The sequence below is a fragment of the Haliotis rubra genome, unplaced genomic scaffold, assembly GCF_003918875.1.
Source record: "Haliotis rubra isolate DU_JTF1 unplaced genomic scaffold, ASM391887v1 Scf312, whole genome shotgun sequence".
In the NCBI taxonomy this organism is placed as follows: domain Eukaryota; kingdom Metazoa; phylum Mollusca; class Gastropoda; order Lepetellida; family Haliotidae; genus Haliotis; species Haliotis rubra.
Genome location: NW_025766983.1, coordinates 1,102,452 through 1,127,609, shown reverse-complemented (window position 1 = coordinate 1,127,609; position 25,158 = coordinate 1,102,452). Strand labels below are relative to the sequence as shown.

Below are 25,158 nucleotides of genomic sequence, written 5' to 3'. Positions count from 1 at the left end.
ATTACTAGCTGATGACGAATACATATGTTTACACTCCACAAAAAGAAACGCATCATGAAAATAGCAATTTCATGTAGCAATGAATTAAAACGTGATTCATTTTACAAAATGTTTTGCTCTGTTTATGAGTCCTATGGTGTTTATGTTTTGAAACATCACAACAAAACGCACCATCCATAAAATATTCGTATTTAACAGCATGATTTTCAATTTCGGCGTGTAGGGGTCACAGAATACACAATTCACATGCAATGCACGTGAAAGTTAGGGATCAGATAGTCTCAATGATGGGTATAAAAGGTTGATCGCTGTCTGTCGATTATTCACTGTATTTGGAATATTGTTGACGAACGCAAAATGCCACGTCTAAGTGAAGCCAACCGTCATATCGCCATTGGTTTGCTTGAAGCTGGCCAGTCTCAACGTGCAGTTGCCCGACGCATGAATGTTCACCAAAGCACCATTTCACGGCTCTGGGAGAGATATCGCCGGCAGAATGCGGTAGCAGATGCCCCACGTAGTGGCGACCTCGAGCGATCACTGCGGCGCAGGATCGCTATAGCAAAATCCGGGTACATCACCTGCGTCATCGAACAGCTACGGCGACCAGTACCGCTCGACAAATACCCGGATTGAGGAGGCTTTCTGCACAGACCATCAGGAACAGGTTGAGAGAGGCTGGTTTACGTGCCAGAAGACCTTATTTTGGCCCTGTGCTTCGACAACAACATCGTCGACATCGAGTTCAATGGTGCACCAACGTTCAGGCCTGGAACCTACCGAATTGGCGTAGAATCTGGTTCAGTGATGAATCACGATTTCTATTGGAACGACGCGATGGAAGAATGCGGGTGTACAGACGTCGACGTGAACGTTTCGCCGACGCTTGCGTTCCCCAGGTGGACAGATTCGGCCGGGACAGTGTTATGATGTGGGGAGCGATCACCTGCCGTAGGAGAAGTGATTCGGTGATGATCCAGGGCAACCTGACAGCTCAACGGTACTGTGACGAAATCCTACGACCACACCTCCTTCCAATCATTGATCGCCAGAGGGAGTTGTTTCAACAGGACAATGCCAGGCCCCACACAGCACGTCACACTAGAGACTTCCTCCAGAACCACAACATCAATGTGCTCCCCTGGCCCTCAAGATCACCGGACTTAAACCCGATCGAACATCTGTGGGATGCCCTGGACAGACGGGTGCGACGACACTTCAGCAACTCGTACAGGCACAGGCAGAGTGGGCTGCGATTGGGCAACACGTGATTCTGAGACTTATTCGTTCGATGCCGAGGCGATGCCGTGCAGTTCTGGATGCTCACGGTGGTCACACGAGGTATTGACTTCAGCGCCACCACACGTCTCCATGTGACACTCAAACTGACTTTCCTCGAGTTGGTGCCAAAGACGGATATGTCTGCATTCCCAGTGTGCAATTTTGCTATATTTAATTGACTCATAAAGCCTACAATATGTTTCAAAATATACATAAAAATACAGTTGAAATTCCTATATGCGTTTCTTTTTTGGGAGAGTATATATGTACTTACAGGTAGTTTTACTTTTCATTACAATATATACATACATACATACATACATACATACATACATACATACGTTACATACGTACGTACGTACGTACGTACATACATACATACTATACAAACTGTATGGTGTTATAATTGAGGTATGTCTAACAAAGCGTCTAGTCATCTGTAGAGAAGAACCTTCAGTTTATGTACATAAAGCCTACAAGATGTTTCCAAAATATACATAAAAATACAGTTGAAATTCCTATATTCGTTTCTTTTTGGGAGAGTATATATGTACTTACAGGTAGTTATACTTTTCATTACAATTTATAAATACATACTTACGTATATATATAAAAACCATACAAACTATACAAACTTTATGCTGTTATAATTGAGGCATGTCTAACAAAGAGTCTAGTCATCTGTAGAGAAGAACTTTCAGTTTATGTATTCTGTTAGTTTGTTGTCAACGTGAAACGCCACATTTCGAAACTCAAGACGTGAACAGTTGTCTCAAATGTTTCGGTTGCTTTCGACTGTTTGTGATCTTAAGTATGGCGAAACAGTTTTCAAAAGTTTAGATTTTGAGTTCAAATGGGTATCTGATGTTTCTTTATACAAAACATTTTGATGGTAGTGTTTGAACTAACCATTTTGTCGTCTTTAGGGGTAGGTCTGGAACTCCCAGATGACTGTGTTCCTACACAGACACTGTCATGATGATAATGACATGTTCTATGTACATTTCCCAGAGTACAGATTAAATATTCTGCTTTTATCGGATATTTGTTATAGATGTGGAAAGGGTTTTGCCACTTGTTTTGCAATAAGCCAACCTACATGTGCTAACGATATGTACTTATAGAGATGAGATAAATATAGTCAATAAATAGTTTTCTGCAGTATCCATCTGTGTAGTTAAACATTGTTGCTTCAGTCCTAAAAGTACAAGATATCAGTGTTTCTGTTTACATTAAAATATCACACTGAGTATGCAATGTCACTTTCTTGAAAAATACGTGAGAACGTGTTCTTTATTCCTCGGCCAAGTTGCTTCAATCCATCCCAAATACCGAGTGATTCCTCCTTCTCTATCTCCTCGCGCGCCTTTTCACGAGCCATTTTCTGATCCTCTGTCAGCTTCTTTTCCATTGCCCCCATCTCCTTCTTGTGTTCTCGGTCCTTCACTTCCCTGTCAAATTCGGCTTGTTTCTTTGCATTGGCAATCTCCTTCTTCAGAGCATTTATTTCATCAGATTGTTTTGAAGTCGTTTCTAAAACTTTGAGTTGATCTTGAAGACCACTGACATGTTTCTCATTGTCCTCCTTCATTTTCTTTACAGTTTCCTCAAATTCCTTCTCTAACTTTTGCCGTTCCTGCTTTGCATGTTCCTCCATTTGCTCGGCAAGCTGCTTCTCTCTTCGTTTCATCACAAGCTCAGCTTCCTTGTACATCTCGCTTGTGTAGCACGTTCCGTTGTTTCTCTCTACATTAGCATAAATCATGTTGAACAATGTACGTACCTGGGCATCATCTTGACGTGGAAGTCTGTTGTTGAAGGCAATGTATCTGTTGTTACAATCAGCAAGGAGCTGTTTCAGTTCCGGAGGGACCGCTTGAACGAAGTCTTCTATACTTGACCTATCAGCATCAAGATCGTCTTTCCTTGTAAAGATAACGAACAGGTACTCATTCATTCCTTCACCGAACACAGCCCTGAAGTGTTCCACTGTATTTTCTCCTCCTCTGTGAACCGGTCTATTCTCGTCACTAAAATGATGGCATGAGGTCCCGGGGATGTCAATGCCACACATTTCACCACCTCTTTAATCGTGTCCGTGTTTGACAATCCTGTGTCAAACAATCCCGGCGTGTCCACTACCTCGAGACTGTACCCGTATCGCTGAGTGGAGGTACGTTTGCATTGTCTAGTGACTGACTGACCTGCCACTTTGGAGTGGAACAACTTCTTTCCTGTGAGGGTGTTGCCAGTGGCGCTTTTACCAGATCCAGTGCGACCGATGAGCACGATCCGAATTTCTTTCTCCAGAGATTCTGTAGTCTGTAGAAGTTCAGTGTTGCTGTCTGAATGCACACCAAATATAAAAAAAGGTTTTTATTGGGACTTACAATAAAATGTATTCATTTTGCCAAGGATAATCTCTATTCATGTATGATATATCTGGTATGGAATTATCACTTGATCCGCAGATGTAGAAGTATAGCACTGCAATTGACCTTTTTTAAGAATAACATTTTGGTTAAGAAAGGGAACAGATGTTTATCAATAGGTGTGTATCAATATGTAGATTACAACTGGATATGGCTATGAAAATGGACATACTTCTAAGAAATATCTGGGTGCATATAGGCCGAAAGTAACCCAGAAACGTACCTATTAAATCTTTCCGGAAAGCACAGCCCAAGAAGAACCTTGGCGTTATGATAGGCTTGTACTCTTATGAAATTGTAACAAGACAAGCTGTATAGAACAAATAACGATCATACTGCCTGACTATTGCCCTACGAAAGACGTTGACAGCATAATGAATGCCACCCTTACACGCACACCATATTAATATCATAGCATAGCATGTCAAACATAGCATGGAATAGACGTGTATTCAGTATACATGTTCCTGGAAAGTCATTAACGACACTATAATTACAGTTGAAGGCAATCGCCCTGTATAAGACAGCTTGTAGTGTACATTGTTTTCATGGAATAATACTATTGAATTAGCTTGCGTGAGGGTCTTTCTCCAGCCATATAGCCACGAGACCAAGTTGTCACATCATGTTGATGTCGACGAAGTCATTGTTATGGTATTATGCCGGTAGATAGTATATCATACGCTAAACTGCCAATAAGTAGGTTTGTATGATAATGCATTATTGTTCAGTTTGAAGTTGACTTAAGTTTGAAATTGGTAAACGTGAAAGACGACAACCAGTTAGTCTATAGAACTCCAAAGTCAACGTGAAAGAAGACAACCAATTAGTCTACAGAACTCCCAAAGCACCTGCTATAACTGGGATGAGAACAGTCACAACTTTTAAAATCATTTTGCCAAATTTTCGCATGGTAAGTTTGTTTTCAGTTTGTATCTCCTTGCGGACTATTTCTCTGTAATCACGATTTGCGTTTGCAATTATTTCTCGATATTTTTCCTCCTTGGCTGTATATTCTGCTTGAAGTCTTCGCTTATCTTCATCTTGACAAGCCCTCAATTCCTGCAGTTGTTCTTCCAGTCCCTGTATCTCTGCCTGTGTGGACATAGCGGGTGAAAGAGAACATTGCTGTCGACGTAACCCTTCCAACCTTGAAATCTCCCTTGAACATTTCTTTTTTAATTGCTGCATATGTTCATCAAAATCACGTTTCAATTTCGCTAATGTAACGCCAGTACCATCATGAAATTGTTGTCTTATTTCGTTTTCACGTTGAAGAATTGCCTTTTCAGCCTCTGTAAACATTTCATTGCTGTACCAACTGCCACCGTTTTGTATAAGGATGCTATCTACGATTTGAAGGAATGCTTTTACATCCGTATCCGATGGGTTTCGGTTATCAAAGGTCAAACATCGGTTGTCACACAGCTGTAGAAATCTTTTGAGTTCCATCGAAGCGTCATTCAGGAATCTCTGAAAAGTTGTTTGGTTATGGATCAAATCATCCTTCCGGGTGAACAGCACAAGCGTGTGGTTCAGCATCCCCTCACCGAACATCTTCTTGAAGTGATTCACTGAGTCCTGCTCCTCCTTCGTGAACCGATCCATCCTGAGAACCAGGACAAAGACATGTGGCCCTGGAGCCGCCATGCCAATACACTTGACCAACTCCCTGGAAACCTCAGCATTGGACATCCTTGTGTCAAACAGCCCTGGTGTATCTAACACTTGTAATCTTCGTCCAAATCTATCAGCAGTTCCTCTGTTACAAGTCTTGGTAACTGAGAGTCCAAAGGCTTTTGATAAAAATGCTTTATGCCCAAGTATTGAATTTCCTGTTGCACTCTTTCCTGAGCCAGTCTTACCCAGCAAGACTATTCTTCTTTCACTTTTCGAATTTGCTGCTGGTTGTGTTCCTTGTCCATCAACTGTGGATAGTCAAACCCTGATTTCATATGAAGGAACTAACCGTCCAGAGTCATTCATCAGACCACTTTTCTATACCATTATGATATAGAACAAACTTTATGGATAACGACTTCTTTTTCTCTGCGACGTTTCGTACATTATGTTTTTGAGATCTTTAGATCTGGCCATTGTCATTGTTCTATATTGGAACCAACTTCTAAAATGTAGGTCTACCATTATGTTTTGAGACTTTTAGACCTGGCCATTGAGTATGAACTGTTGTATTACCTGCCACTGGGGATTCATGTGTTGGTGTTTTCGAAATTCCGTGTTGTTCGGTCACTAAGATGTTTGAATTAGACAGATTTATGATTGCGTTTCTGATGCCTCCATTTAGACTTGCTGACAGTGAACATTCAGTAGATCCAGATAATAGAGGAATAGATTCTAAGTTTAAACATTCAGTAATAAAAAGTTGTAGATATAGGAGAAACGTTAAAAGAATATTTCTAAAAATTCTTAGCAGTCTTACCTTGAGCTGATGCTCTTGGCGTCTCTGCAACTCTTGATGAGGTTTTGGCTATTCTTGGAGTCACTCTGGTAGGCTGTGGTATGTTGGAGGCATTGTTCTCGGCTTCAGGATCCCAACTGGACGTGGAGGCAGCTATAATTTGTAACGATAGAGTGTGTCAGGTTTAGTGACAAATGTCCCATAGAATGAAGCTTTAAAGTAGATGTGTCGCAGTAACGAAATAAGTAGATATAGCTGGGATTTCGAGTATTTTGAGACTATAAATGATATTAATTTCTCTTGTCACAAATATATACTTGTGGAAACAAATATGTACTTATGTAGAAATAAGGGAACAAATGAAAGTACAAGTGTTCCTTTATTTATTTCCAAACTTTCACCCAAACTGCAATTATACATAACCTTGTGAAGATACCTGGAAAAGAATAAAGGAACACATGTACTTTCATGTGTTCCCTTTTTTGTTTCCATGAGTATATTTTGTAAACATAGGACGCCATTCTTTCATTAAGGATCATGGTCAGTCTCTGCGACAGGGATTCAGTGGTACATTTACTGGACTGAGCAATGTACATGGTTTGTATGGTGCACATACACAAGATGCATGGACGTATATTCAGGTCAAGCGTCAACTTCTGTAGACAATGGCAATGGATTCTGCACAGACCTACCGTCCGCTGTTGTTCTTGGAGCCTCTCTAAGCGCTGACTTCGGTCGATTGGTGGGATTTGTCGGTACCGCCATGGGGAACTGTTCCCTATTTGATGCCCTGTTCATGGCTAGAGGTGTCGATTACAAAGTGGGGTTAGTATCCAGCATTCTGGAGTAAGCTCTCTAGTGTCTCTAGTGACATTTATAACCATCTTTTATTCATCTTATTAAAGCTACCGCTGTAATGCGCAATATACTTGACTGTGCGTGTGAGTGAGTTTGGTGGTAATGTCGGATTGAACAGTACTGGTGAATAGGACTGGAGCTGGCAAACCACAATTCTCAGTCAGATCAAACAACGGTGCCCGTCCAACGAAGCGATCGTGTTGTCATCATACTACGATCGCTTTGTGCAACCGGGCCCTGGCTCGGCCAATCGACCTAACATAGGCACACTGATAGCGATAATTAAACCACCTATTTCCCTAAATAATGCAATTAGTATATTAACATAACTGCATAAGATAGATCTGTTATTTTATTTGATCCTTTAAAAAAGACTAGCAACCAAATTATCTTGAGTTTAAATTTTCCTCTCTGAAAACGTTGCCTATCTGCAACATTATTGGGTCACTGAGTGAGTTTATTTTACGCCGCTTTTATCAATATTCACCTTCATATTGGAGTGGTGTCGCAAAGGCTGAAAATGGGTCTATCCCTCCTCCGTGTCCTTGTAACATCCCTCCTGAAGTAACAACTGTTTACATTTAAATGCTGTAAATATGATTTGTTTTTAATTTTCGGTATCTTGAAAACATTAATTCATCATATAAAACTATCAGTCAGGAAGATGAGTGTTTTCCATGCTTACTATGTTTCTTCGTGTGGTTGTTGTTTAAGGGCAGTATGACAGCTGAGTGGTGCAGCAGCCAGTAGATATTCGAGTCCTAAAGTATTGTCGGAAATAGTGAGTGAGTGAGTTTAGTTTTACGCAGCACTCAGCAATATCCCAGCTATATGGCAGCGGTCTGTAATCAATCGAGTCTGGACCAGACAATCCAGTGATCAACAGCATGAGCATCGATCTGCGCAATTGGGAACCGATGACATGTGTCAACCAAGTCAGCGAAACTGACTGTCGCCTCTTACGACAAGCATAGTCGCCTTTTATGGCAAGCACATGGGTTGCTGAAGACCTATTCTACCCCGGATCTTCACGGGTCACTGTCGGAATTGAAAAAAACAACCTTTTATAGAATTTAGATCTTATGTCGTTAATATGTGAAAGTGTGAAATATCCGTTAAACTAAGTTCGGCCTAACTGAAGCAGTGGTAGGTAGATGGGAAACGTAAACCAGGACTTTACTGATGAGAGATTAGTGCAGAAATGAGCAATGCAGTCCAAAGCGACTTATTTGGACAGACCATGGTTTTATGCAAATTAGTGTGCGATGATATTGTATTACAAAGGACACTTTTAAAAATTGCCCATTTTGAAATTAGACTTAACTTCATAATAAACGATAGCTAATGTAAAAGATCCTAACTTTAATACTGAAACTATTAAGGGCGTAGCTACCATGGAGCCTCACTATCACTATAAAAAGAAACAGGTAGGAGGGGTCGTCTCAAAAGCAAAACCAGGACGGGTGTCGCAGACGGTGGTTGGGGTCTGGCCGGGTAGATATCTGGAGATATCAGCTAAGGTTAGATAATCCTTTAGGGGAATTAAACTTGGGAAGAAAAAATTGTCATAACAACAATATCCAGTCCTGTCGATCTTCCTGTGGCCATGCCACCTATATATTTTTAGACATTTAATATTTAACGTTTCTATGGTTATCATACTCTTTCACATAATCCTTATGAACTAAAGACACTCAAGATGTTAACAGATGAGAAATATTCAACACACATGAAAAGGCATAAATATCTTTGAGATGGCCCTTGTACCTGTAGGCAGCACATGCATTTCATGCCAGGTGTGAGTCGACGGTCCGTCGTCATACGTATTGTTCGTATTGTTTCTAAGTTTTGCTCGATTTTACCAGTAAACACACATTTCTGGATATCCAATTAGGCATTCCACTGAACGCCAAGTTAGGCCGATGTGGGTTATTTCAACATATGCTATTTGCAGTTATGTGAATTTTAGTGATACAGAGTAACAGGCTAAAAACAGTTTTTATCTATTTCCGACAGTACTTTATCAGACAATCCGGGGATTGTTATTGTGAGGTCACTTATTCTGACCATCTGATCCACTTGCCCGGAAGGGATTAGGGGGACCAATTCTGCATGGAATCCCCGTTCAGTGCCGCGCGTTACTTGCCGGCAATGTCAGCGTATGCGAGAAGTTCAACAAACTAAATATAATATCCACTACGACTGTAAACAATCCACCTTTGGCGTTATCTATGCAAATCCTCCAAGTTATCCAAGGCTTGAGGCAACCGTACATTCGTCACTGGTTTTCTAAATGGATATTGCTTGTGGAATACGTTACATTCATTTGTATTTGTCTTTTACCTTGAGGACCAATTGTTTTTCCGTAGAAACCATGCATATGAGGGCTATGCAGCATGTAGGAAAGTAGTGCGCTTTGCAACATACAGGACGGACATGGCCCCATACTCGCTCCAGCACCTGAAAAATGGAAAGTTTGTAAGCCCGGCAATGTGCGTCACATATTCCCATTTAGTTTGGGAACAGTTACACACGGCATACATAGCATTTGTATATCTTAAAATAAATTGACATCAATAACTGTTGGGTTTTTTTCGGGTAATATTTTAATGGTTGATTGGTTGTTGTTTAGCGCTGCACTTAGCAATATTCCAGCTATATGGCTGTGGTCTGTAAATTGTCGTGTCTGGACCAGACAATCCAGTGATCAACAGCATGAGCATCGATTTACGCAATGGAGTATGAATGATAACATGTATGTCAACCAAATCAGCAAGCCCGACCACCCGATCATGTTAGTCGCCTCTTGTGGAATATTTTAGCTTTGTTCGCTAGTTTTATATTGACATCTGTGATTATCTTTTACTGTCCTTCGTCGGCAGGTTTTTCCATTACCTTTTTTATTCTATTTCAATGTCAAATGTTCTCGTCACGATATGGCTGAAATATTGCCGATGTGACGTTAAATAATAACTCACTAACTCACGCCTCTTGCAACAAACATGGGTTGCTGAAGATCAGTTTTAACCTGGATCTTCACGGGTTCAAGATCAGGAACAGTGTTGATGCCATTTCACATGTACATTGCATTTACAAACTTATCAAATGTAAGATTAAAACATCGTTTTGAACAACCAATTTTACAAAACGTATTACTGGCTGTCCTGAACAAAAGTTGTCGTTGAAACATATGTCCGGTTACTTTGTTCTGAGGAAAAGGTACATGTACAGAAGACTTGGCTCTGAATATACATGTCTAAGAAAAACATCCCGGCACCCCACCCCTTCCGCACAATATTAAACAGCTGGTCATTACCCCAACCATGACTGGACACCTGGTGTTGAACTGGATACTGATCATTTCTTCCAATGTTGCACACAACACACAGCAGATGCTGGTCGGCATTGTCGTAGGTACAGACTGAACACCTCCACATGCTTCGGGCTTTAGATGACGTATGCAGCTAAACAGCGACGTATGCCCTGAAACCAAGCCAGTTTAGTTCTAGTTTCTTAACGATTGGAAGATGTAGTGATGACTTTGAAACCTGCACTAGAATGTGAGTGAGTGATTTAATATGGCTTTACGTCGCTTTTAGTAATATTCCAGCAATATCACGGCGGGGTACACCAGAAATGGGCTCCACACATTGTACCCATGTGGGGAGTCGAACCCGTGTTTTCGGCGTGATGAGCCAACGCTTTAACTACCAGGGTACCCAGTGCCCCTCTAGGAAGTACAATTAAGAGTTTATGGAGTGTAAACATGTACAACAACCAGTATAGTATGGTTGATGGTTGGTTTGTTGTTTAACGCCGTACATAATAACATTTCAGCTACATGGCGGCGGTCTGTAAATAATTGAGTCTGGACCAGACAATCAAGTGATCTACAACAGGTGCATCAATCTAAGCAATTGGCAGTGCAGAATGAGTGAGTTGATATCTACGAATAAAGACTATGTCTGTACAGTAAACATGCTCATTTAAATAATGTAAATAATCGTGGACCAGACAATTAAGTGATCAACAGCATGAACATTACTAACAGAGCTCCAGATAATTTTCAAGCAATTGGGTATTTCCTCCCTTGTCTGTTTATGTTATTGCGTGTTTTAGGAGTAACTAGCAATTTGTATACTCCCACTAGTTTAAAGAATTATGTTCTTTTTTCTTATCCTTATTGGGTAATTAACACTTCTTATTATATACAGATACATCCTTCTCAAAAGACCTAAGTTTTAAAAAATTCTTATATTTTCAAATAGTTGCAATTCATTTCTCAGCACTAAAATTTAATCTGTATTTTGACTAATCAAACATTTATAAATCAATATCGTTCTTCATTCAAATTGTAAATCAAACAAACCCTAAAGTTTGACAGCCTGTTCGGGCGCCACGACGAATGTATCATACGCAAGCCAACTTAGTTAATTGAGTAAAGTACGCAAGGTATTATAGACCTATTGGGTTTTAAGTGATTCTTATGCGTTTTTTTGTACTCCCTGATTTGTAATTAATTGAGTAAATGTGATCTTTATTTGCGTAAAATACACAAATACAAGCCTTATCTGGAGCTCTGTAAATTATTAATGTTATAAATCGATTATTTACACATCGCCGCCACGTAGATGGAATCGCTTAGTGCGGAAATAAACAACAACAAACAAACATTGAGATTGAGCAGAATGGCGCTCGCAATGGTTCATGAGGTACATTCCTATTGAAAGTTATAGGTATATAGATCAAGCGAGTGTTAGGGTGTTTGGCTGTTATGAGAGGACAGTGTGGTATTAAGGTAGAACGCGTACGGTGTAACGGTCCATGAATCATACGACGGATTTTTTCAAGATAAGGTGTTACCAAAGTTTGAGACGTAGTTTCGGTGTGAAAAGAAAGTGCTATGAATACACAATGCGTTGGGTTGATCACAAATATAGCATATGTTGCATTTGACCAATTTCTGAAAGGCTTTGTGTGTTCATAGTTTCGGCCGTGGGAGACGTGCCAATTTTCACTTGTCAGTGGGGCACACAAGTACGTTATCTAGACTATCAATTGTGAAAGTCGTGGTGGATGAGTAGATAATTTGTGTGTGTTGGTGATTAGGTGCCCAGTTCTGAAAGTGAAAGTACGAATCCCGGATAGAACTCAACACTAGAAAGCATAAAGACTGAGGACTATGTTTATGGATATGCAACTTCGTTATTCTGTATAGGCGACGTTTCGACATAGATTCTAATGTCGTTGTCAAGCAAGTGGTACATGGGAAGTAATTTTGAGTGATATATATTCAGGAGATGTTTGGACAATAGATGAGGGATGAGGCGAAAATGAGTTGTTTTTTACAATAGAAGAGGTTGATAACACAGGATTAAGATAGATAGACATACTTTATTTCCTCCATAGCATATGAGTGAGTGAGTGAGTTAAGATTTAAAGTCACATCGGCAATATTTCAGCCATATCGTGACTAAAACTAGTTCTACATTTATAATACATACATATAATATATAAAACCCTGTCAACGAAGGACAGTAAAACCACTAGATTATCACAGATTGAGTTAAAACTAGCAAGCATATATCTTTAAAAGTAGAAAATTATTTCTGGACAATACAATGTAAAATTGGGCTATAGATCGCCAACAACTGAAGGTAGATCACCATGCTAGGGACCATGGGGACACACAGTGCCTTTGCTACCTGCATGGACCCTAATTGGATTTACACCATCCCTTCAGCCGCTGGCGATTGTAGGACAAGTTTAGCCGAACAGAAATACTACGATTAAAATGTGGCAAATTTACATTTAACTTTGAAAGTTTTGGGACTTACGTCCATAGCATATGAAGATAAATACAAGGTTCACAGGTAAATTACAACAAGTAAATCAATATAGAATTATATGGATGTACAGTAATAGGTATGGTATTTACACATGTCAGAAATTATACACATTCATAGAAATATCGTTTCCACAACTTAATGGTTCTGCATATTCGACTTATGCACATTGCCCATGTTTCATACTCGAGGGTCTTCGTGCCCTGAGTAGGAAGACCCCCCAGTATAAAACAGAGTAATATATCGTCATCATTATTCCAGAGGTTACTAAAACTTTCTACATCAAGAATGTCAATTAAGTCTTCAATCAGTCTGTCTCTTTCATACTGCGTTTCATTACAATAAAGAAATACATGTTTAACAATGTCATAGGCAAACGTACCACAAAGGTATTCGTGAGATTGAATAGTATTGCAATATCAAAAAAGCATGAATGTTTTTCTAACGTAAAATACCATAACCTGATCGAACAGTTTTCATAAGTAAGATGATACCGTGCTTAAGCTGCTCTTGTAGAAAGGTCTGAGATAATGTATTTGTTGTCTGCTTCATGAATAACAGTTTTAACCTGATGGGCCCATAGTTGTTTACTTGGAAATACAGAAGTTTCCAAGTACATATTTAAGTCATATACTCCCAGTATTCCATATTATCTTACCAAAGCCAACATTTGAAAGATGGGTGAGGTCTTACACTTTAGATATATTGAAGTAGCGTCATCGCACATGAACTTTGTAAATCTATGACAGAACATTTTCTTAAAAACAGTCCTGATATCAGTACGAATTTACCTCCCGAGGAATATGAGGGTTTGCTGCTCTATGTATAACTGCTATCAGCACGTATTAACCTCCCGAGGAATATATGGGTTTGCTGCTCTATGTATGACTGATATCAGCACGTATTAACCTCCCGAGGAATATGAGGGTTCGCTGCTCTATGTATAACTGATATCAGTACGAATTAACCTCCCGAGGAATATGAGGGTTTGCTGCTCCATGTATAACTGATATCAGCACGTATTAACCTCCCGAGGAATATGAGGGTTTGCTGCTCTATGTATGACTGATATCAGCACGTATTAACCTCCCGAGGAATATGAGGGTTCGCTGCTCTACGTATGACTGATATCAGGACGTACAAACCTCCCGAGGAATATGAGGGTTCGCTCCTCTATGTATGACTGATATCAGCACGTATTAACCTCCCGAGGAATATGAGGGTTCGCTGCTCTATGTATGACTGGAAATGAACCCCGAACAGCTTCTGGCGATAACTGAACTGGATCGTTTAGATAGACCTTGAACCTTTTTGCAGAAATATTTTTGTACTAATTCCAGCTATCATATTCCTTTCGAGATGACTCACACCAGGCATTATAACCATACAAAGCACATGTATTACAATTACAATTACATTTTGCAAATACGTACAGCATGTAAGGGGTTAACACCACCAAAATATAAGCCATGATTATGATTAATATTTACAATGAGTCGCAGTTTTTCACATGCCTGGAGAGTGCGAGCAGAGGATGATCTTGATGTACAGACGTTCAAACCGGCATAAACAACATTTGTTTTCACGGGGATGTTGTTTCTACCAATGTAGACGTCTGGAAAAGCACCGTTGCAAATGCTGTTAAAAACAATAATTGCACTTTTGCTTGCATTGAACGTAAGATGCCACATGTTTGCATAATCATACAGAGGTTCTGTATGGTGTTGCCTCTATGCACGACTCCTCAAACAGCAAGCCAACACTGATGTCATCTTTCAAAGAAGCAACACCATACAGAACCTCCTGCAGGCCACAGACAGACCCACCCCGGCAAAGAAGCCAGATCCCGCAGGTGTATTCTAGCAGATAGATTGCGACGGCGGCGAATCCTACATTGGTGAAACATCAAGACCAGTCACCATAGGATCAAAGAACACCAGGCCTTAGTAAGAAACAAAGACTCTAAATCCGCCATAACCGACCACCTTAAAGCCAACCCAAACCACAACATTAGTTGGAACACCACCAAGGTGACTGATTTCAAAACCCGAAAACTACTTGAAGCTGTCCATGTAAAGATTTGCCCAGCCATCAACAGAGATGAAGGATATTTCATCCCCAAGGTCTATCATCAGTTGCTCAATTAATGTCATGTAACCCTACCCAACCATTGTACATTATCCATTGTGTAACACTGTACATTATCCATTGTGTAACACTGTACATTATCCATTGTGTAAACATCACTTCACTACTGGCTTCCCAACAATCCCTTTACCATTTATGTAAACAACCTATGTACATCCTTCCCTACTGGCCGCCCATCAACCTACTTAATCTCTTATGTATATAATCATGTACATGTTCTTTACTGGCTTCCTATCAACCTACTTAATCTCTTATGTATACAACCATGTACATGTTCTTTACTGGCTTCCTATCAACCTACTTAATCTCTTATGTATATAATCATGTACATGTTATTTACTGGCTTCCTATCAACCTACTTAATCTCTTATGTATACAACCATGTACATGTTCTTTACTGGCTTCCTATCAACCTACTTAATCTCTTATGTATATAATCATGTACATGTTCTTTACTGGCTTCCTATCAACCTACTTAATCTCTTATGTATACAACCATGTACATGTTCTTTACTGGCTTCCTATCAACCTACTTAATCTCTTATGTATACAACCATGTACATGTTCTTTACTGGCTTCCTATCAACCTACTTAATCTCTTATGTATATAATCATGTACATGTTCTTTACTGGCTTCCTATCAACCTACTTAATCTCTTATGTATACAACCATGTACATGTTCTTTACTGGCTTCCTATCAACCTACTTAATCTCTTATGTATACAACCATGTACATGTTCTTTACTGGCTTCCTATCAACCTACTTAATCTCTTATGTATACAACCATGTACATGTTCTTTACTGGCTTCCTATCAACCTACTTAATCCTGTGTTATCAACCTCTTCTATTGTATAAACAACTCATTTTCGCCTCATCCCTCATCTATTGTCCAAACATCTCCTGTATATATATCACTCTAAATTACATCCCATGTCCTACGTCCGCGCCCTCACCTATACACTGCAATCTCGATCCGGTTTTCCTTCAACTGCCATCAACCATCTTATACCTCTCTCTTTCATAGTCAAGGCCAATCACCCAAACTTCTTCACCCACCCAACCAAGCCAACTTGCCCTCTCTGCTCCTACCCCCACCCCCTACCCCAACGCTTAAACCCTTTTTGTTTATTTTATAGGCCCCCTTATAACTACTACAATACAGCATTACTGTATTTTCTACATTTAAACCCACCTATGCTTTTCTTATTTCATATACCCCCCATCCTCACCACCACCCCGCAGGCCCCCGTTTACATTATCCTATCATTTAGTTATCACTCTTTCTCTCATTAACTAACAAACAACCTAGTTTTTTCCTCTCTTTCCCTTTATAAGATCGGCCTTTTATTATTTTTCATCTCATGTTTTAAACGTTTCTTATTCCAAGTTCATATAGGTTAAAGCCCCTACATTTAAATTTGTAAGGTACGGTGGAGTATCCCCTATTACCAACTATTAATAATTTAAATTAAATCCCACCTACCCCGTCGGAGAAATTGGCGCCCGCCAGAAGCCGACGTTAAACCCTCCAACTCGTCGTCGTCCCTTGTACCACTTGCTTGACAACGACATTAGAATCTATGTCGAAACTATGTCGCCTATGCAGAATAAAGAAGTTGTATATCCATAAAAATAGTCCTCATTCTTCATCTATCCAACTTTTAGAATGCCAATCTAAGAAGACTAGAAAGCAGGGCCTAGATTTTCGAAGCTCTCTTTGCGCTAAGATAGTCGTATAGTCCAGGAGGAGGCAGCTGAAAAATTTCAAATCGTAGCCTCCCCAGTACTGATTTTGTTTGACACTATTTTCAGTTAGTATGGTGTCTTGGGCTCATGAAAAGGCCTGTAATACTCTCAGATTGTGGTATCAGGGTTTTTTTACAGGCCATTATATGTGGTGGGGGTCTGCGAGCATTTTCGTCACATTTGGTTTGCTGCCCGACAACACCTCAAAGTTGATCATTAATAGTTTTACTACTATCAATCTGATCACTTTCATTTTGACCTCTGTGTACTGCTAAAGGATGTAGAAATTATTTGACATAATTTTGTTTTGAAAAAATATTAAAATGGCTGCCATTTTGTTTTGCCGTGTTTTGCCTTCTCAGCACTTAAATTTACATAACAATGAACACCGAATGTTTCCATTTACATCCAAAGTTGATACTTTTGATGTGTTTTGACACTTTTCTCCTAGAGTGATGGCTTGGGCACAAACAAGTCAGTTTGTTTGGTCAAAACATGGTAATTTAGTGTTTTACAGCTTATTCTTTGAGACAGGGGTATTTGTGCAATTCTCCGACTTTTCATGGAAATGTGTGAGGGTGATTTATTTAATGGCAGTTAACATTATTTTTGTTCCTAAAACAAGTTGTTTTTGTTTTCTCTTTACTTCTAGAGTGACGGCATGTTATTAGGAATGTTTACATATTACCCAGAATTCAAAATGGCCGCCATTGTAGTTTAACTACATGTACTTATTGGAGGACTAAATTTGTACTGATATAAAATCCAAACAACTCATATGGTGTCTAATGTTTAATACAGTATAGGAATAGAGCTAAATTTCAATGATAGGGTCAATCAAAGCTTCACACTCCTAAAATATTTGATGAAATAACATTATCCAAAAGTGTTTGAAAACTATGCTTCATGGCCGATAACTACGTCTAAGCTTTGGTTGTAGGTATTCAAATTGTCCTATCAGATAACTCTTAATCACTTTTGATACATCCATAAGCTTGCAATTAACCCTCCTTTTCACTTTCTTTCATTTCTTATGTTACTTCATGTCAGAATCGGACCTGTGAAGATCCGGGTTAGAATTGACCTTCAATAACCCATGCTTGTCGTAAGAGGCGACTAACGGGATCTGGTTGTCAGGCTCGCTGACTGGGTTGACACATGTCATCGTATCCCAATTTCACAGATTGATGTTCATGCTGTTGATCCCTGGGTTGTCTGGTCCAGACTCGATTATTTACAGACTGTCGCCATATAGCTGGAATATTACCGAGTGCGTAAAACTAAACTCACTCACTCACTCATGTCAGAATCGGAGTCATCTACTGGCCACAAGTCAAAGGTGTTCGGGCAACAATCATCTGCCATACAAATAGACATGCCTCTGTGCACACTATATCATTCTTTCTGCTGGCATGCTGACTTTTTGCATTTACACAATGTCAGTTCAACCAATCCACGGGGGAGCAGGATCTCTCGACATCAGAATAGCTGACATCACAAATGCTCCAACCATGGTCAACTGGTGAAAAAATGTTCATGATTGGTTGCAGAGACTGTTTCCAAACATGGACTTGGTAGTTTACTCGTTCAATGTGATGTTTTAGACTGTTGGATGTTGGTGGGAGGTTTTCATTCAATATCTTGTGTCATCTACAGACATCACTGGATTATTTGGTACATACATAGAACTCACAAACTGGCCACAAGATGTAATGAGTGTTTCTTGAACATCCAAATTGTCACCCAATTGTGTCAATGTTTGTTGGTGATTTTCAGAGGACTTGTGTAAGTCAATTCCCCATGTCGAACGTTCTACACGTTCTAAAATGGGACGGAGTAATAACGTACTTAAATGAGATTGCCATACTAAGAACGGAATTGCCATACTACGAACGGAATCGTGGCGCTTCAATCTTATTGGGTACGTGTGTGGACGTAGTGCAGTCCGGCATCAATTGCAATACGTTTGTACACAGTTTCCACCTGGTCCATCCCGTTTGCAGAGCTCCACTGAACTCTAGTTAGTCGCTATTCCAAGCAAATATGTTCAAAACAAGATGAATCGTTCTGAAGAAACTTGTAGTACATGGTTCTAACAATTTGCAATGGGTTCTCATCACGCATTACGATATGACAAGGTAGGGTATACATACATGCGTTTTTAACATGGTCGTCATTTGGGATAGAGTTTCTATGAACAAGTTTGCAGCTGTCAAAATATTGAATGCTGGTTTCCTGCAATTTTTATCGGAAGCAGAGCAAGAGTACAATGAGTTAGTAGAGCAAGAAAGAAGGAAAACACAAGAACGTGTTGGGTGAGGAACTGGCTTAAACCTGAGAGGTGAATAGCTGTGGGACATTATCATCAACAGATGGAGGAGCTCCGCCTTGATGATCATGAGTCCTTCTACAATTTCTTGAGAATCACCCCTCCCATGTTTGATGAACTTCTGACCCCTTTATAAATTAGATGTTCACCCTTCTTCTTCCTTGGAGACATGGTGATGTCAATGTTTCCACCTTGAAACTGAGAACGGAATAAGAATGGGCAGGGTATTTATATAAATCGAACCAGGAAGTGATTGCTATTACGATTGCACGCACTAGAAACGGAGTAAGAAACTAGTGAGAATGGGAAGAAGTGCCTGAAAATGAGTTGGTTTAGAAGAATGAGTTAGAACGGGGTTGTGCGTATTAAGAACGAGATAGGTTTAGTTCAGAAGGGATATAAAGTGACTATGGACGGGATTGGACTGCTTGAAAACGTTGTCCACATGGGGTGAACGGGCAATTTTACCCACTCTAAACGTAACACCAACTGTCTGGGGACGGGGTAAAGACGAGACAGATGTACTGAGAACTGTTTATGATCAAATTAGCATTGTAATTTATACAAAAGTTACACGTTCTATCCCGTTCGAGCTCACTTCACAGTTATTGTTTGGACAGGGCAGGACGTCCTAAGACCTACACTGGTGTGACTCAGGCTTTACCAACAGGTAGCATGGCTGGACCAACAGAACACCATCGTTTGTTCATACATGCTACAAGACTAGATTTGTTGACATGACTGCTAATGGGTTTGTCCCATTGTCTTGGCAGTGGTTTGTTTTTGCCAACAATCTTGACTTCTAGCTCCGTTGTCGATCCTCTTTTGATTTGCTCCCCTGCTTTGATTGACTCTTGTCTGGCATACCTGTCCCAAACAACATCAACTCTAATGCAGTCTGTTCGATTCAGAATTGAAGTGAAGTTGTCCCAATGCATATCAGCCAAGTGTCCAAATGTGGAAGCAGCTCCCTTTCTGAACATTTGCAATTTTGCCATTCCATCAACTATATGAACTGGCAACATTCTCTCTTCTGCTAGTATAAGCAGCGAAGGACCAAAAGCTTCCTTATAAAGTTCATTTAACAAACCGCTTTTGATGTTCTTTCTTAATGTTCCATCTGAATGAGCCATTGTAAAATGAACACTAGAAATGTCCATGTTCACATCAAGGTTGATGACAAATCCATTCAATCTTCCAAATGAATGATGTCTGCATCTTGTGAACATTGGAAGTGGAGTTGTTGTCCCAAAGGATATGATTCAAAGCCTCTTGCATGTTAAACAGATTGGGGCAGAGCAATGGGATAACTTCATAAGTAGTCGATTGAATTCTTCCAGGACAAACTTGTGGTCACCTTTATATCGACTGAACCTGAAAACCTATTCTACATTGATTCCCAAAAAGGCTGTAAAGCCCAGGGATGAGTAGCTTCACACAACAAATGGATGACAAGTTGGATGTTCAAGAAACACTCATTACATCTTGTGGCCAGTTTGTGAGTTCTATGCATGTACCAAATAATCCAGTGATGTCTGTAGATGACACAAAATATTGAATGAAAACCTCCCCACCAACATCCAACAGTCTAAAACATCACATTGAACGAGTAAACTACCAAGTCCATGTTTGAAAACAGTCTCTGCAACCAATCATGAACATTTTTTCACCAGTTGACCATGGTTGGAGCATTTGTGATGTCAGCTATTCTGATGTCGAGAGATCCTGCTCCCCCGTGGATTGGTTGAACTGACATTGTGTAAATGCAAAAAGTCAGCATGCCAGCAGAAAGAATGATATAGTGTGCACAGAGGCATGGGTAACACCTTTTGACTTGTGGCCAGTAGATGACTCCGATTCTGACATGAGTGAGTGAGTGAGTTTAGTTTTACGCACTCGGTAATATTCCAGCTATATGGCGACAGTCTGTAAATAATCGAGTCTGGACCAGACAACCCAGGGATCAACAGCATGAACATCAATCTGTGAAATTGGGATACGATGACATGTGTCAACCCAGTCAGCGAGCCTGACAACCAGATCCCGTTAGTCGCCTCTTACGACAAGCATGGGTTATTGAAGGTCAATTCTAACCCGGATCTTCACAGGTCCGATTCTGACATGAAGTAACATATGAAATGAAAGAAAGTGAAAAGGAGGGTTAATTGCAAGCTTATGGATGTATCAAAAGTGATTAAGAGTTATCTGATAGGACAATTTGAATACCTACAACCAAAGCTTAGACGTAGTTATCGGCCATGAAGCATAGTTTTCAAACACTTTTGGATAATGTTATTTCATCAAATATTTTAGGAGTGTGAAGCTTTGATTGACCCTATCATTGAAATTTAGCTCTATTCCTATACTGTATTAAACATTAGACACCATATGAGTTGTTTGGATTTTATATCAGTACAAATTTAGTCCTCCAATAAGTACATGTAGTTAAACTACAATGGCGGCCATTTTGAATTCTGGGTAATATGTAAACATTCCTAATAACATGCCGTCACTCTAGAAGTAAAGAGAAAACAAAAACAACTTGTTTTAGGAACAAAAATAATGTTAACTGCCATTAAATAAATCACCCTCACACATTTCCATGAAAAGTCGGAGAATTGCACAAATACCCCTGTCTCAAAGAATAAGCTGTAAAACATTAAATTACCATGTTTTGACCATACAAACTGACTTGTTTTGTGCCCAAGCCATCACTCTAGGAGAAACAAGTGTCAAAACACATCAAAAAGTATCAACTTTGGATGTAAATGGAAACATTCAGTGTTCATTGTTATGTAAATTTAAGTGCTGAGAAGGCAAAACACGGCAAAACAAAATGGCGGCCAAAATGGCAGCCATTTTGATATTTTTTCAAAACAAAATTATGTCAAATAATTTCTACATCCTTTAGCAGTACACAGAGGTCAAAATGAAAGTGATCAGACTGATAGTAGTAAAACTATTAAAAATTAACTTTGAGGTGTTGTCGGGCAGCAAACCAAATGTGACGAAAATGCTCGCAGACCCCCACCACACATAATCGCCTGTAAAAAAAAACTGATACCACAATCTGAGAGTATTACAGGCCTTTTCATGAGCCCAAGACACCATACTAACTGAAAATAGTGTCAAACATAATCAGTACTGGGGAGGCTACGAAATCCTATTTCTATGCCCCTTTTGAGATTCTCCTCCTGGACTAGTAAGTTAATGTTAATATATGGCACTTACGACTATCTTAGCGCTTAGAGAGTTTCGAAAATCTAGGCCCAGGGGTGCGCACGACCACCACCCTTTTCTTGTCCTGAAGTGTGCGCACACACACACATTAAAATATTTGATGACAAAATTAAGCCAATTTTATTCAATGGAGCCGAAAAATGAGGTTTGAATTATGACAATGATATCGAAAGAGTTCAATTGAAAGCACGTAAAAGATTTCTTGGTGTTAAATCCAATACGATGAATACAATGGTGTATGGAGAATGTGGTAAATACCCGATGCACTTATTTTCAAATATCAGAGTTATAAAATACTGGTTAAAATTACTGAAGATGCCTTCTTATAGGCTACCGAAGAAATGTTACAATATGATGATGCTATTCGATCAAAGTGGACACACAAATTGGTTTTTTTCTGTTAGAAATTTTCTGTTCTCGAAAGGGTTTGGTTTTGTATGGAACGATCAGTATGTTGATTCTGAGAGTAAGTTTATTTTAGAACTAACACGAAGATTAATAGATATCTATTTGCAAGAATGGTTTAAAAAGTTATCACTTTCCAGTAAATGTGTGTATTATAAGATGTTTAAATGTACTTTTGACACCGAAATTTATCTTTCATATCTAAACGTAAAAATGTATAGGATAGCGTTAAGCAGATTGAGATGTTCTTCACATGATTTATTTATCGAAAGTGGAAGATTTTAAAATGTCAAAAAAGAAAATAGAACTTGCAAACTATGTGATCTTAACCAAATAGAAGAATGATGAATATCATTTTCTTTTAATTTGCCCTGCTTATAATTCCCTGAGAAAGTTGTATATTAAGAAATATTATTGTGCCCATCCAAACCTTTATGAATTTTCAGCATTGTAAAATAACAAAAACCATACTATACTTCAAAACTTGTCCATGATTGCTTACTATGCCATGTTGTTTAGGACAGAATATATCTCAGAACACAATGTAACCTACAGTCGATTATTTTCTCTTCTTCGTGTATATTACATGTGCGTGTAAATATTGATATATAATTGTGTTGTACTACAAGCCTGTGGCCTTTCAGTACCGGAAATCTCTCTCTCTCTCTCTCTCTCTCTCTCTCTCTCTCTCTCTCTCTCTCTCTCTCTCTCTCTCTCTCTCTCTCTCTCTCTCTCTCTCTCTCTCTCTCTCTCTCTCTCTCTCTCTCTCTCTCTCTCTCTCAAAAAGCTGTATCCGTCCCTGGAAGGGTACTAAAATCTGAGAAATCGAATTGGTTATGCCAAATGGAATCTTTTCGGACATCGAATCGTGTTATATGTAATCGTATTATTACGAATAGTGTTAACAGTACGGCAGAGTTGAGAGAAGAGTTAAATAGAAAGGTATTCTCATTGTCACACACATAATAATCAAGTCGAAGTTCAGCTCACTTTGCATATTGTCTCGAGGTTAATTTTTCAAAGATTACATTGTGTTTAACATTTATTGTCATTCATGAATCGCTAAAAACGAAGTTCCATCTTCCGGTGCCGCATGACGAGTCCTCAATGTTTTTTTGGATAGTTTGCTAATCGAATGTATAAAACGTTTGCGCGTCAGGCATGAAACTCACTGTTGAATTGCAGAGGGAAATGGTTGCTGCATTACTAATATCTGAGTAAATATATCTTATAACCCGTTATCTTGAACATATTTCACAAGTTTAGTCAAATAAAGACAGGTTGATCTCTTCTGTCCGTTCAGGAAGTTATTGAGTGAGTGAGTGTAGTCACATCGGTAGTATATCAGCCATGTTGCAAGCAACACAACTTATACATAAATAATTATATACATTTTTACTATAAAACCTGTCGACAAAAGATCGATGGACGGATAAATGACGCTCTCTGATGTCTGGCCAGGTGAGCTAAATACGTTTTTAACAAGGCAAGAAAAACGTAAAAAATATTAGTCCCAACAGGAACATATCATTTAAATACTGTCAGTGTCAATATTTACAACAATTACAATAAGAATAGGTTAGAATTAAAATACAAAGCAAGTATTCCAGCAAGATACTAGCAACAAGCATACTTACCCGAAATCAGAGCGCTACATGTTTCGTCGGGTGGAACATGTGAGTGTGAGCCCGTGCGATCAGTTTTCTTACGTAAAAGCTATTTCGGCTCCATGATCACTGACGCGGCACTTCGTAGAATCACATTAACATATCTTGAAAGCGTCACTACCTTGTCGTCTTTAACGTACGTATTGATCTATCCAGTGACTGGTTACCATCGCTGTATGTACTATTGATATATGCAATGATTGGTTAACCTCGCTGTGTACACACTGCAGTACTAAGAACGTTTTAATGCGCTTATTTGATTCTTCGAATCGGGTTGGAGCGTCGGGTGATTGGGTATCTGTTTATTGTCCCGTCCCGGTTGGCAGAAAGGAATTTGTATGTAATGTAAATATACATTAGTCTTACCTCCGATTTGAGCGGGCTGGTATATGACGCCGTTTTGACCGGGATTCCCCGATCAGCTTGCTGTGGAAGGATCCCCCGATATGATGCAGGTTTAGGCATTCACTGCGCTGGTAAAACCCATGTTCCCGGTGTTGTATGACCCAGAAATATGCGGAGGACAATTTCTAATCCATGAGCATAGGTTACTGGCACTCCTAAGAGAAGTAACTCTGCTAAGCGCATTGCAGGTCCTTTGATCCCTGCTTCAAGAGGGAAAGAGAAATATCGACCAAAGTCAAGACCTGGAGGATCGTCACCTAGTATTGACAAAACAATTGACATGACTATAGATGATCAACGACTGTTCTGGTGTCATCAAACTAGGTCTGCGGTATTTCAGGCATCATGAAGCTGGGTCCACAGTATTTCACTCGTCACC

General features: G+C 39.5%; 1 protein-coding gene across 1 annotated transcript; it reads right to left on the bottom strand.

Annotated features, from left to right (window-relative positions):
- Positions 1-1,904: 1,904 nt before the first annotated feature.
- Positions 1,905-24,458, bottom strand: LOC124283299 (immune-associated nucleotide-binding protein 13-like). Its single transcript, XM_046719332.1, is given in 8 exon segments — positions 1,905-3,276; positions 3,279-3,626; positions 6,154-6,285; positions 6,825-6,932; positions 7,478-7,549; positions 9,334-9,450; positions 10,307-10,473; positions 24,345-24,458. Coding segments are annotated over 7 exon segments (1,653 nt in total). The 5' UTR covers positions 10,428-10,473; positions 24,345-24,458; the 3' UTR covers positions 1,905-2,521.
- Between the last annotated feature and the right edge of the window lie 700 nt (positions 24,459-25,158).